The following is a 14196-nucleotide window of genomic DNA, read 5'->3' as shown; positions in this document are numbered from 1 at the left end:
ACCATACCTGGTCCTTTGGGTTTTGGGTTGCTTGAAGAGAATGGGTCATTGCTTGTGAAGTTACTGGTTTTCTGCTGGAAGCAGAAGATGATTTAATTAATTTAACTATAAATTCATGTATTACGTCTCGAGTGTTTATTAATACCATCTATGTAAAATCTGAATTCACCCACATTTTGATTTTATACAGTTTTTAGTGAAATGCAGAATAGGCAATACCAGAATTCTCAAGAAATTCTTACAGCACTCATCAATCCAAAGAAAATGCTGAACTTGTTAGTGATTCAAATAAGCCAACAATAGGCAGTCATCTTAAAATCTATGGGGATTTTATATTATTCTATAAATTAAAATTCCATGTTCTGGTCTTCGATCTTGAACAAGTACCTTGGAAGGTAATGAGGCACTTTTACTGAAGGGGTCCGGTGTGGAGAAGGGATCCATCTTTGTGGTCTTCTTGAAGAAATCTTCCGACGAAGCCTTGAACGGATCAGTCTCTTTAAACGGGTCTCCTCCAAAAGGATCTGCAGCGGTAAGTGATGGACAACTTCAGCTATTGAAGATTCTCCCTGTAGTGTTTCTTAAACTTTTGTATGAATCAGAGAACAGGACCAACATTGCTTAGGAATTTCAAAAGACAGGTTACACTTTTTCAAACGCTTTGTGACAGTGTGAGCCACGACAAATACTACATTGAGCGCTTAACACGGCTTGGATTTCAACTTTGTCTGTGCAATGTTAATGTGCAACCAATGAGGGATCAGCCGTTTGTGACATAATGTAAATTTTGTATACACTCTGCACTAACTCTGGGCCCAACCTTGTGATGGGCTCAGCTAACCCTGCTGATCATATGTATTGTTTTTCAAAGTCTGGAGTTTACCTCCACCTATGGATTGTGGGAGATTTGATCGAATGGGCCAATGAGAAGTCACCAATTAAAAACTCTTATGCAGCACTTAAAAACTTGAAGAACTAAAAAAATAACAATTTATTTTGTTACGGTAAAATAAAAAATAATTATCATGACGTGTAAAACTTGTTTATCTGCTGATGTTATGGATCTGTTTTGGAATGCACTTGTTTTGACAATAAAATTAAGAATCTTTTTTTTACCTCGAGTGGCCAGAGTAAAACAATTAGGAAAAAAATGTGGCACGTGAAACAAGTTAAAAAACTGTTCTCTAGAGACATCAGTATCATGTTACATTATTTGTTATTACAGTTAATGAACAGGAGGTAATTCTCCTGGAAAGTCTTGGTGATAAAGGAAATAGTGGAATCTCTGCCTAAAAATGAACTAAAACAGCTTCAGCAGTTCAATTAATCAGTTGTCTGCACACCTCCCTTCAACATCTTAAAATATTTGACCGCCTATGTTTTGTAGTATTGCAATCATAACAAAATGAACAGCTTCCATGGAATCTAATAGAGGTTATGATAAGAGGCACCCTGTAAGTCATGCACCCGGGGGAGAGTACGCTGCGTTCACACCAAATCAGGCGTTGCAGAGAAAATGCCAGTCCTCCAATTCATTTGAATGTGGGTGGTGCGTGTGGGCTGCGTGGGTGGAGGGGACCGAACGCGCAATAACAGGCTGTACACTGTGGAGCAAAAAGGGTGATTTCTATCGCTGATCTCCATCTACCAAGCAGAGAATTGAAACTCCACAATGTCGCTGACGGGGGAAGTATGACAGAAGTCACGGTTGAACGCGCTGCCATTTCACATATGTGGAGGGACGTCGGCTAAAGACACGGCTGGCTGGCTGGCTGGCTGCCCCCCCCCCCTCCCCCCTATGCTTAGTTATATGTTAAAACACAATCATGTATAAAAAAGGCAGATTGATAGAGCAGAGAAATAATACTTTCTGTATAAATCCACAGACACCAAATATTGATTTCTGGAATACTAATATTATACACATTATGCACTGAACCCTGTTTGCAGCAGCAGACAACACCGTTACTGTTCCGTTTATGTGCGATAATATAATCTCAACTCAAGAGCCACTGACTAGTTTACTTTGTTCAAGCGAGTCAACAGGCTGACTGCCATTGAAATGAAGTGATTTCTTAAATGCTGGTGTGACCACGTCTTAAAGCGATACATCTTCTTTCCCCCCCCTTCCGAGTAAATACCTGTAGATGTCGGTGGCTGCTTTGCAAAAGGGTCATTTTGGAAAGGGTCACCTACAGTAGAGGAATGCAGCAGAGACGGAAGAGCGGGAGGAAAACAAAGAGGAAGACATAGAAGACAGTCAGAGAGCAACTCAAGCTAAACACAATATCAGCTGCCTGGAGTAGAAAGAGAACGGAGCAGAACAAATGAAGGATGGAGAGTCAAGGAAGAGAAGAGATCGTTATTCTGAAGAGAGTGATCACCTTTGAAGGGGTCTGTTTTGAAGGGGTCTTCGGAGTGGAAGGGGTCAGTGTGGAGCTCCTGAGGCTGGCTGTTGAACACAGATGGCTTCACTTTGAATGGATCCTCCTGTGGAGGAGAAGACATTTTACTTATCAAACACGCATATACACAGAGCATCAGTCATGATCACATTACATACACACAGGGACAGATTCTCTCAGACCTCTGGAACATTTTTAAGGCATACTGCCTCAAAGACTTCATCAAGCAGGAGTAGCAGTGTTGATTTAGTGACTATTTGCTCTTTAGTGAGTGTGGGCTTTTAAGAAGCAGAATAACAGAATATAAAATGGGGGTTGTTGTGGTTTGTGTATTGAATTGTCGTTTGGGTGCATGTTTCTCAGAATTCTATTAAGACACGACTGATCCACCTCCACGGCTTTATGGTACTGATGTCCTGTTCCCAGAACTGCAGCAGTTAAGTTGGCGAATACTATATTATCCTAACTGGCAGAAAAAAGATGGACTCGACTACAAGTCGACCCAAGTTGTAATAAACCACAATTATCCTTTAAAATTTTCCACTTACTGCAAGAAGTGCAGGAATCAACCTCGAGAGCTCTTTTATAAGAATGTCTAGCGAGAGCCCTAATTACACTACATGAGGGCGCACGCACACATTTCCCGAAGGATTCAATTTCACTTCAAAAACAGAGGAAATTTTCTTTTTCTTGTGGAGAGGAAGCCCAAGTCTGGACTGCAACATTCCTCAGAGAGTGTGTGTTTTCATTCATTTCTTTACGTGCAATCCCGACTCTGTGCCGGGCTCTACCTTGTTATCGTTCATTAAAAAAACCTGCACCGGCACTTCGTAGGTAACCCTGAGTCCGATCCCGCCACTGATCCCGAGAGCTTTCTGCCAGCTGTGAGCCGAACCGAGCCGGGGTCGTCGCGTTATTATGAGTAAAGTGAATGGATTGTGGGATTGGACCAGTGCGGTCTCCAGGGAACACAGTGGAGAGAAAATAATAACCGAGGTTTTAGCAAAAACACGGTTCAAATGACAGAAATGACTGCCGAGATCTGGGCAGACTACTGCTAATCTCTAGTCTAGATGATAATAGGCCTGGGCAAAGAGGAGGAGGAGGAGGAGGAGGAGTGGAATCCCTTAAAAAAAGCCTGGAAAAAGAAATGTTACCTCATTAGCATTATAAATAAACTAGTGCTGGGCAACGATGACAATTTTTAATCGCGATTAATCGCATTGTTATGCGCAAAGTTTAATAATGAATTCAAAAGTAGTGTATTGCACACTTTTATTTTAAAAGTACGAACAAAATGGCAATAACATTTGGTTTGCAAACACTTTAATTAAACAAATACGGTGCTTTTTAACAGCAGCATTCCCGTTACACAGTAGCAGTTATATTTCTTGCACTATCTGTGCTCAGTGTGCTGACTTTACTTGAAACGTTCCACTGCTGTGCAACAGGAATAAAATGTTTCAGCACATTTCAGCAAAATGTCGGTCTTGTGTCTTCATGACAGTCAGAGCATGTGAAAGCAGCTCCCACTGTGCATCAACATAATGCTGTAACTCCGAGGTGATTATGGTTACCTCGCGATGTCCAGTAGTCTCCAGTGAGAGCAACAGCTGGTGCACTTTGTAACGCCGTCGCTTTTGTCCTCACCTTTTCATACAACTCGTGTATTTTTCTTGTGATGGTGCGTCTCGAGGCTCATACGTGCCGTCATTCGTTGCGATCCTAAAGGTGCGTTCACACCTTGCGAACACACCTTGAGAAAGTTCCTAAACACTAATCGGCCTGCAGTTTGTAGCTATACACTTCGCTGTGGCATTTGTTAGCTTGTCTTGCTGTTGTTTATCTATACTTCTCCCACACGCTGCATCCAACGTAGTCTGCCGAAGCCTCCCTCCACTGTTTGTTTGGGTGATTTGCTGGCATCAATGGTGTGTATTGCATTTCTTTTTTAACTGCGTTAACGCGCGATAAAATAATTGGCGGTGTTAATTAATGAATGCGTTAATGCGATAATAACGAGCCACGTTGCCCAGCACTCAAATAAACAAACACTGTTGGCTGAAATAAATAGTTATGCGGACTAAAAATAACTAAAAAAAAGTTATAGTTATAATCTGCTTAGAGCTAGTGTTAGGAAGTTAAACAGGTCATAATTCCCTTTTTGTAAATTGTATTTTATATTGCTGTTAACTGTATTCAAGTACGGTTTATGGATTAGCTACGATCCGTTATACCACTACCCCCTCACAGTCGCTTTTTGGTCAGCACGCTTTACAAAATTGGATATCCGTCTTATATTGTATATGTCCAAAAATGCTCCCACACTGCAGATTCCAGTCTATTTTAGGGGGATATGAGGCTGGAATGTCCGTTAACTGACATTTTTTACAGCTCTTCTTCACAACGCTTCAGGGAGAGGAGAATTCACCGCACACACGCACACAACGCGACTCGTGAGGTTCCTTTTTCACAGGGCAACGTTGCAGGAATCATGGCACCGCAGATAGATGCTCCTGAATTTAACTGTCAAAAGCGTGCGTGTCAGTCTGAGGCCCTTTTGTGTAGCACTTCAAATGTGTCATCAGACCACGCAGAGCTCCGCTGGAGATCCTGACCTGTCTCACCATGGCCGGGAAGCCTCCGTTCTCTCTGTCGCTGAAGCCCTCGCTCATGTCGGCCAGGTTGGTCATGCTGCCTCCATGGGTTCCGTTCAAGGTGCTGTTGTACTGCTCGATGCTTTTGGACACTTCCTGTTGGCTGTCCTGAATCTGGGACAACTTGCTACGAGCCTGCACGACACACACAAACACACAGTTGAGTGACAGCAGGACGTTTGGATACCACGCTGCATGGTCTTCATTGTGAAGAAATCTGCAGATCAAATACACATAAAATAAACACCTAAATGTGTATTTGTGATGTTTTCCTTCCACTTATCCAAAAGAAGACACGTTATGGAAGCAGAATAACCCAACATTTCTAAATTGTGTGACTGTAAAGTCACACAATTTCATTTGGTAATTTACAGGCACATTGTCCCATTTTTGGGAAGCTTTTACTCCTGGAGCCTTAAATTCAAAACTACTTCCTACGGGACAACAATTGTCCACATTGAAACTGTTGACAGTGTGTTCTGTAGATTATCCTGAGTACTGAGGACACTGTCTGGAAAAAAAACCGCAACACGGTTTTAATTTTGTGAGCACCACAAATTAATTTTCATTCAGCTCCATTTGCATTGGAAGTGGAGGCAGAAATCTCGGAGGCAGATGTCTCAAACTGGACAAAACAAATCCAAAACTATCTACACGGACAGACACCACGAGAGGAAAGTGAGAAAATAAGTTGTTTTAGTCATTTGGGAGACACAATGCTTTTGAACTGCCTCTAAACTGTTTTGTTTTTACTGCTTCAGTCAGTGGCTTCCACTACATCTCACTCTGAACTGATGAATGAGCACAAATGATATTTTTGGGATATGACATGAACTGCTGGTACTTCCCTGGGTAGCACACTGTATGTGGGGTTTTATGAAAAATAAAAAGGTGTCGGGGACTGTGTCATTAATAACTGGGTATTTTTGCAGGGCAGCATCAGGAAATGATCAACTGCTGAGACTCCTCAACTCTCCGTGTGACTTTCTGACTCGAGTAGAGAGCAGCGGCAGAGAACAGATGATAAAATGAGGTTAAATGAAACTCCAGCTCCTCTAGTGGTACAAGGCGGACCAATACTGGCGTCAGTGGTAATACAGAAGTAGATTATACAGTGCAACGATGCCCCCTGCTGACACTTCTCACACATACACAGGCCCTGTTTCCTACCTGGTTGATCTCATCCTGCGTGGCCTTCAGAGACTTGATGATGGTCTCCAGTTGGATCTTGCCGGCGGCCAGGCTCTGCTCCAGCTGGTTCTCCTCCTGCTGCAGCCGGCCCAGGTCGGCCTTCGCCCGGCTCAGCTCCTCCTCCTGGCTCTGCAGATCCGACTCCTGCGAGTGGATCTGACTCTGGAGGGTCGAGATCTGGAGGCGGAGGAGAGCGAAATGAACGCGTGACCGTGGCCCAATGAAATCCCTTCTGCATCTGCCGACCTATTGAAACCGCACACCAAACTGTTGCGTAGCTACCGCGATGTGACACGCGGCTGGAAACTTCTGCCTCGATTTCCGTTTCTCCGACATCGCCATGTTCTTCCTCTCTCACGCACTTTTTGAGGTACTCTGCTTGTTTTAAAGGGCCGAACGCGTAGCAGGTTGCAGTTGCCTACGTTTTGATTCTGGAGCACCAAATGAGAAGCCAGTAAACATAACTGTTTCTGTAGCCGCAGTACCTAGGGGGTTTCCCCAGAGGATGGCATTTACATTAAATAAATATATTATTAATTAATAATGATAATCATGAAAAGAAGTAAAAAAAGAAAAAGAAGGAGGAGGAGAAGAGCAGCCTACTGCTGTATCTTTCATTGGTTAAAATGACAAACGTCATCTGCGTTCATCAATTGTTGCTTTCAGTGCGTCCAGGCCCTTTGCTCACCATCTGAGACTCCTCCTGGCACTTTATCTGGACTTCGTTCAGCATGTCCTCTAGCTTGTGTTTCTGCTGGTCCATCTCCTCCAGCCGGTCCTGGGCATCTTGTTTCTGAGCCTCCAGCTCCTGCAGGCTGGCTGTCTCTCTGTCCAGGTCATTCTGCATCTCCTGAGGGGACAAAAAAAACAACCTACGAGTGACAAACAAGTATCACGTGCCAAAGCTATGATTGACCAGTGAGCAAGGTGCCCTCACCTGCACCTCTGCACTCTTGTGTCTGATGGCCTCCTCTGTCTCCCTGATGTCCTGCTCCAGAGTGTACTTCTCCCTGAGACACACACACACACACAAGCATAATTAGAACAGAGAAAGAATCATGAACAGCCAGCCCCCTGCTGTGTACACACAAATCTTGAATTGTGCGGTCAAAATCATGTGTGTGTAAATATATATATTACGGTATTTGAAATGAGCTGCCCTGACACAGTGAGGGTCACAAAGTAACATAATTCTGATAGTTTTATGCTATGGGAATAAGATACATTCATCTTCTAGTAACAGCATTTGATTCCATCGGAGGAAACCCTGTTGTGCTGTAAAGCAGCACAATATTCTTTTGGTATGACTCAGTGAGATGACCTAAGATCCCTCAAACCTTCCTCGACACACATTAAAGCTAGCTTAAATCGTGTTTTTGGGGTGTCGGACGGATTTATTATTGGAAAGTTTCGTCATTTTCGAAGTTTGTCTAAAAACTAAAAATAGTCATGCGCTCAAATGCATTTTGAAACAGGATTTGCTTGCTGTAATTATTGCTGCTCCTTTCTTATGTTGGCCAGTAAAAGACTTTCAATGTCAGTGATGGGGAACAATAATCCATAATCCTCCTTCTGTGCAAAGATACATTCCAAAATGAATCTCAAGGTACAGTCGTTTAGTACAAATAACCCCCTTTGCTTTCCTTCAGCAGAAGAATAATCACAAAAAGGGAATTTTGTACCAAACTCTGTTACATATGATTTGTCTAACACAGACTGCCAAAGCCTCATATTAATTCAAATAATTATTATTCAAATAAACTGAGATGTTCATTTAAGGACTGTAGATTTTGTCCCCCATCGTTTACATTAAAATTGATTTGCGAACTGATCTACTAACAGGCAAATCTGAACATATGTGAATCCCGCTGATAACCGCGAGTGAAAAAGTAGGAGGCGGAGCCTGTGCTCCTTCTGAGTGTGTGTCACAGTAGATTAGACAGAAGGCCAGCCCAGCAGCCGGGGTGTTTACCTGAGAGTATTCCACTGGGTAAAGGCAAGAGTGCTGACGCAGCATGGAGAATAAGTGGTGAACAAACAAAAAGTTGATAAAATACACACATCAAAAGAAGAGTGGACGGCTGGCTGGATGGAGTGATGGATGGAAGGCGAGAGCAGTAGGATGAGACAAAGCCAAAGATGGGAAGTGAAGCTCATACATGGGGTGGGCGATATGACTTAAAATATGTTGCATTATTATTTTTATTTATTTTGCGGTGACGGTATTATATCACGGTATTTTCCATAAATGTCCACTCTATTGGCAATGTAAGGGAACATATCTTAAGAAAGAAAATAAATATTTAAAAAGAACAGATGTTTATTGGCTCCAAATAAGAATGAAAATGAGGTTTAGACCTGCATGTGTTTTGGAAGGAAGCGCCTGCACCATGACCTAAGTGCCATGTGATTCAGTTGTCTTATAGTCTATGTGTGGGAGTAACGTAGTTCATAGGGAGTTGTTTCTCCCTTGTCCTCGTGTGTGTGCGCTAAAACCATCATCAGCATTTGATACCACATGTTTCCTTTTCACGTGTGCATTTTATCAGAGAAAAAGGGTTGGACCGTGGTTCATGCAGAGTAACGTCTGCAGCTGTGTCCACCATCTTTGCGCGTCAACACCCTTCTGTCAGGGACATTCCCCTTCAATGCAAACACTCACCCGTCAGTCTCATGAGCGGAACAGACACTGAGGGTTTCACTCAAGACACACTGGGACGTGCTTGGTTATTGAGGCCATCCCATGGATGGAGAAACCCATGGAGTAACACAATTATTAAAGTAATTAGATCAAGTCTTCTCGAAGCAGGCAGGCCTCCTGTGACACAATAAGATATTGAATGGTCTATTTTGACCATGCTGTATTATCTTTTTCAGTCTCTTCGCGAAGAGACAGATTTGAAATCTCTGGCCTTAATTGCATTGCGTTTGGACATAGTAAGATAATATTGAGATAGTGCTTCTCAAGCAGCTAATGCTGATAACAATATGCGTGTTCAGATTAAGGCTGAAGCCAACATGTCTTCTTTGTGTCTTCTTTTGTCAGTCGTACAGCCAGCTGACAGGTGCAATGCCGGCAACAGCTGGATGGGTGTGGCAAAGTGGAGCGTTACGAATTGTAACGAGTGTGGGTTAAGTATTCTGTGTGTTAAAGTTAATGAGATTTTTTTAAAGATTCTGAGACACTGAAGTTTTCTGTTATGTAAAAACAAACTACACTGGAGATAAGGACTGGTATTGACATCTAGCTTTTTAGTCTTGGAGATGTAACGTCACATGAGAAGCTTTCCTTTTACAAAACAGAGCAAAAATGACGGTAAATTTAAAAAAGGCGACTAAATAAACACACAGTGGCACTTTGTGTCCGCCAACCTTAGTGGTGGACTTTGGTAGGATTCTTATGTCAGCATGATAAGCCCCTACTGAAAAGTACTGCAAGTAAAAATCAGAGCATTAATATATAATATATATGTAAACATATAGTGGAGTAATGTTTTCCTGAGCAGAGCCGCCGCACTGCACTGCTCTCATACAGTGTTTACCCCCCCCCCCTCAGGTAAACTGCTGTGTCTTATCATTACTATGGAAAGGGAGACGCCTGGATGCGGATGAAGACGATGGATGAGAGAGAAGCTCATGTTAGAGGTTAACAGGAGGTGTGTTGGCTGCTGAAGAGTGACAGTTTTGGCAGAACTCAAAGCTTTGACACAGACCGTGACCGAGTGCATTCATCGTAGTGAACAAGGAAACTGCATTTTGTAAATGTCGAGGCAATTACTACTTAAAAACATGCAAAGGCCTACGCTGTTGCTATGGTTACTGCAATAAGTATCGGCTTAATGAGATGTTCTACAAAATAAAAGCTATACTGTCGGTGGCGGCGGTATTGTTGGTTACCTCTGCAGCTGTGCTATCTCCTGGCTGATGTCGTCCAGCTCCTTGATGCCAGTGAACTCCCCTGAGCCCACTGAACTGGAGCTGTCCTGTAGAGAGAGAGAGAAACGGAGAGAGGGAAGACAAAAAAAAGGGTTGGCAAAGTGAACCTTATTTTGGTGGGAGAAGTGAAGTGGGATAATGAAACGGTACCAACGGAGCCATGGCAGAACCAGGCCGAAGGTGAGGAGGAGGAAGAAGAGGAGAAGAGAGGATAGGAGAGAAACCAGTGCTCGATAACAGGAGCAGCACAGAGGTGGAGTCAGTGGGCGGGGCGGGGTCAGTCACCAACATGTGGAGGGGGAGGCGTCACCACCACTGACAAACTGCCCAGGAAAGGAAAGATTGCGCATTTTGCTATTTTATGTTTCAAATTAAGCCCTCTGAGAATGTTGAAAAAGTTTTCATGAAGGTACTTTTCAAAAAAGTTCCAGTATTTTGTCCACGCGCATTTGTTAGTGACGCTAGCCAAACAATGTGGAGACAAAAAAAACAACCTACAAGCTATTCCCTTTATCAAATACAAACAGATTTTAAAAGATTATCGGTTGCCAACTACAAGCGAGCGATCTCGAATCTTCCCTTGATCAGCAGACAGTTGACAGGGTGAGACAATGTCACTGCACTGGAATGGAGAGAAAAGTCAAATGCTTTCCAGTAACCAGCCTGAACGGCCGGGTACTGAAAGCATTTCCAGTTGAATACAGCGTAGGTCCATGTTACCTACCCACAACTTCAACATTAAGGCCTGAGAGAAGTTAGACACATCAGCAGTAAGGAAAGGTTGGGATAAGAGAAGAACAGTGGGCATAAATATCTTTGTGTTTTTCCTCCCCTTTGGGGTTCTTCCTGTTTTGTTGCATTACAACGTGGAATTTAAATGGATTGTTATTTGGATTGTCAGTGATGGACCTGCTCAAAATTGGTGAAAGTGAAGAAGTGAAATGAAAAAACGTCTTTAAAAAATACAATATATATGCATGCAATACAAAATAAATTATCTTCACATATTACATTAAATAAAAATCCATTTAAATTATAAATCCATCAATTTGAATTTAAGATTAAAACTGTAAAAACACCAAGCGGGTGAACACATTAACAAAGCACTGTATAATTGATTCACCTCTCCTCAATCTTTACATTTATCTTTGTGGGTCACATTTTCAAGTCGTCTTCCAGCAAATATGCAGATTTTTGCAGATTGGGAAATTGGTACAGCTCAAGGAACAGGATGTCTAGCAGACACATCTGAACAGCTTTATGCACAAATGTACCCAGAGCAGGAGACACGTGAGAGAAGTATTGACTCACCCGTCTCATCTCAGACAGAGCCGCCATCTCTGATCCCACCGGGGTCATGTATCCTGACAAGCTCTGCAGCCAGAGAGAACTCACTGAGTCAATCACAATGATGATAAACTGTTTCCACTCACGCCAACAGAGACTGAACATTTTGAGACACAAACAGCCGCCAGCACAAAGCACGTTCCTTGTTCTTTTTCTGTGTTATCCAATATTAGTATTATGCATGCTGTGAAGACAAACATAATGGTCATACAAGCATACTGACAACAAGGGAAAAAGGTAGATCAACACTTCTAAGGAGCTCTGGATGATAAGAGGGTAACTGGAGAAATTAAGCACCTTGCTGTCTTCATGCAGCTTTTTTTTCCAAACCTCACGGGAAATACAATTTAAAAAACTGGATTTTGAACTGTGATTTATAGCAGAGGGTGGATCACACTGTCTGAAATAAAGACCATAATACATGAACACACTGTGAAGAAGAGCAGAGGAGCTAGGGATGGGTATTGCTAGGATTTTATCGATACTAGTACTCTTATCGGTTCTTTTGGAGTATTTTGTGCGAAAAAGAGATTACAGCTAAACAATTAGCTCAGTGATTAGCTTTCATTTATTATCCAGTTCTTCTGATTAAACTCCGTATGGCATCGCTAACGTTACCCGAGTGGACGAGGATCGACGGCTGCTCTACAAACAGTAGAAAAGTGATCATTTCAGCAGATTGATGTTCTCTTGTTGGTCACATGTTGTGATAAAATGCTGCTGTTTCCTCTCTTACTTGTGAGGGTTTTACTGTGTTTGAGACAACCAGAGTACTCAGCATCTACTGAAGTAAAATGTAGCCACACTTTGGATCTTTCTGTTCTCTCTGTCATGATGAGAGTCTCACGCTGTACTGAGTCGGTGTGTGTGTGTGTCAGAGTAAAGCACAAAGACACAGAGAAGAGAGAGGAGGTTTTAGACGAGGACATCTCACTCCAGACCTTCTAAAGTACCGATAGCAGAACCGATTACTCCGGACCGCATCGATACTCCGGGTTTTACTCCTTTAGAACCGGTCCCCGGGGGGCATCCCTAAGAGGAGCTATAGTATACAGAAGAGGGCAGATATTTAATGAATGTGGCTTCATTCAAACCATCATCACAAAGGGATAGTAACATTTTGACGATGAATATTGGTATTTTTTACTGGCCATTTAACATTTTCAGAACGGATCATTAGTAGAGCAGATCGCTGCATTTATTGTTCAGGTCACTCCACATGATTAGAATTGTACGTTTTCTGTGATTCTGCCTTTAACTACAGCTTATCATAGTGTTACTATAGAATATATACAGTCCAACCCGCTCTACCTCCTGAGCCCCATGTAATACATAGATACAGGCGTCCCACCCAGCTGTAGTAACCATGAAGTGTGTGTGAGGGACCTACAGGTACAGGAGTGCTTCTCTCTGAGGGGGGGATCATGTCGGTGGTCAGGGCCTGTGGGGGGTCCACGCCCTTGCTGACTTTCTGCTGGATGAAATACATGGCAAGGGCGAACTGCTCCCTGGTCAGCTTGCCTATCTGCCTGGTGTCTGCCAGAGCCCTGCAGGGAGGCGCAGATATTCAGCATAGAAAAGAAGAAGAAATGAATCAAGCCTCCGCTCGCCTCAAGAAATCATTTGCAAGAAATCAAATTAAACATGCAGACATTTTGTGGCTAAAATATATTGCACACCAAAAGCTTACCAACACTGTTGCTGACTTGTATTTGAATGAGTATCCTGAATGAGAGCAATCAAACTAAATCCACTCTATCCTAACTTGCTTGTTCAAAGTCACCGTAGACACATTTTTTGGTCCAATTTCCTGCCATATTTCCTCAATTTACTCCCCATAACATCTCTAAAAACAGATTGTTCCTTAATGATCGGAACACCAGACCCAAGAGAGACAGTTCTCCTGAGCTACTGAGCAGCCCGGATGGGCTGTCTGCAGAAACTGAACTGGAAGCAGTGAATCAAGCCGTTTGGGTTGTGAAAATCCCCTTGAGTGACTCGACAAAATGGCCACTTACTTTCGGTATAGTGCAAATTTGTTCTCATTATTGGTTTATAACTGATGATTTATCACCCACTAATAAAGCCATTAGTCACAACTTATGAGCTCTAAATAAAGACTGACTTATTAGAGAGTGGTACCAATCCAATAATAAGCTTAGCCGAGAAATAAACAGCATGAACTGTCGAGCATGGGACATGGAACATGAGTTGGAGCCTACCATATGTGGGCCAGGAGGTTCTGAGAGAGTCCAGAGTGCATGAAGATCTCCTTCACTTCATGTCCGCTGACAAACCCGTCCAGATCAGCGTCGGTCTTCAGGAAGATGTCATCATAGCGACCGCGGTCTGACACTGGGACCACCCAGTTCAGCGAATGCTGAGACATAGGCAGAGGCATGCGTTTGGTGCTAGTGTTCTACAAAAGGTTACTTCTACAGAAAACTATTCCGTCCCGAGTCAATGTGGTTCTTCTCAGGAGATCATTTCCCAGGTTATTATCACACCCCAGAGAAACAAACCTCCTAGAGAGCTCCCCTTCTTCAAGAAATCATTTTTTCTGGACTTTTTCAATAACTGTTAACACATTGTTTTTTACTGTGGACGTCAAAAAGGCCTGTTCATTTAATAGAAAATGAGTAAAACTAAGCCGAGGTACG

At 42.8% G+C, this 14196-nt stretch overlaps 1 protein-coding gene across 1 annotated transcript in view; it reads right to left on the bottom strand.

Annotated features, from left to right (window-relative positions):
* Window positions 1-14196, bottom strand: part of eps15l1a (epidermal growth factor receptor pathway substrate 15-like 1a) — a gene marked incomplete at its 5' end in the record, with an annotated part of 48162 nt that overhangs the window by 22057 nt on the left and 11909 nt on the right. The window contains 11 exons of the mRNA XM_079266912.1: window positions 8-74; window positions 388-524; window positions 2142-2192; window positions 2385-2490; window positions 5033-5197; window positions 6233-6430; window positions 6942-7103; window positions 7191-7263; window positions 10151-10236; window positions 12927-13083; window positions 13759-13916. Coding sequence (XP_079123038.1) covers window positions 8-74; window positions 388-524; window positions 2142-2192; window positions 2385-2490; window positions 5033-5197; window positions 6233-6430; window positions 6942-7103; window positions 7191-7263; window positions 10151-10236; window positions 12927-13083; window positions 13759-13916 — 1360 coding nt within the window. The remainder of the gene's footprint in view (window positions 1-7; window positions 75-387; window positions 525-2141; window positions 2193-2384; window positions 2491-5032; window positions 5198-6232; window positions 6431-6941; window positions 7104-7190; window positions 7264-10150; window positions 10237-12926; window positions 13084-13758; window positions 13917-14196) is intronic.

This window comes from Melanostigma gelatinosum, assembly GCF_949748355.1.
Source record: "Melanostigma gelatinosum genome assembly, chromosome: 4".
Lineage (NCBI taxonomy): Eukaryota > Metazoa > Chordata > Actinopteri > Perciformes > Zoarcidae > Melanostigma > Melanostigma gelatinosum.
This window is presented reverse-complemented; position numbering and strand designations above follow the sequence as displayed.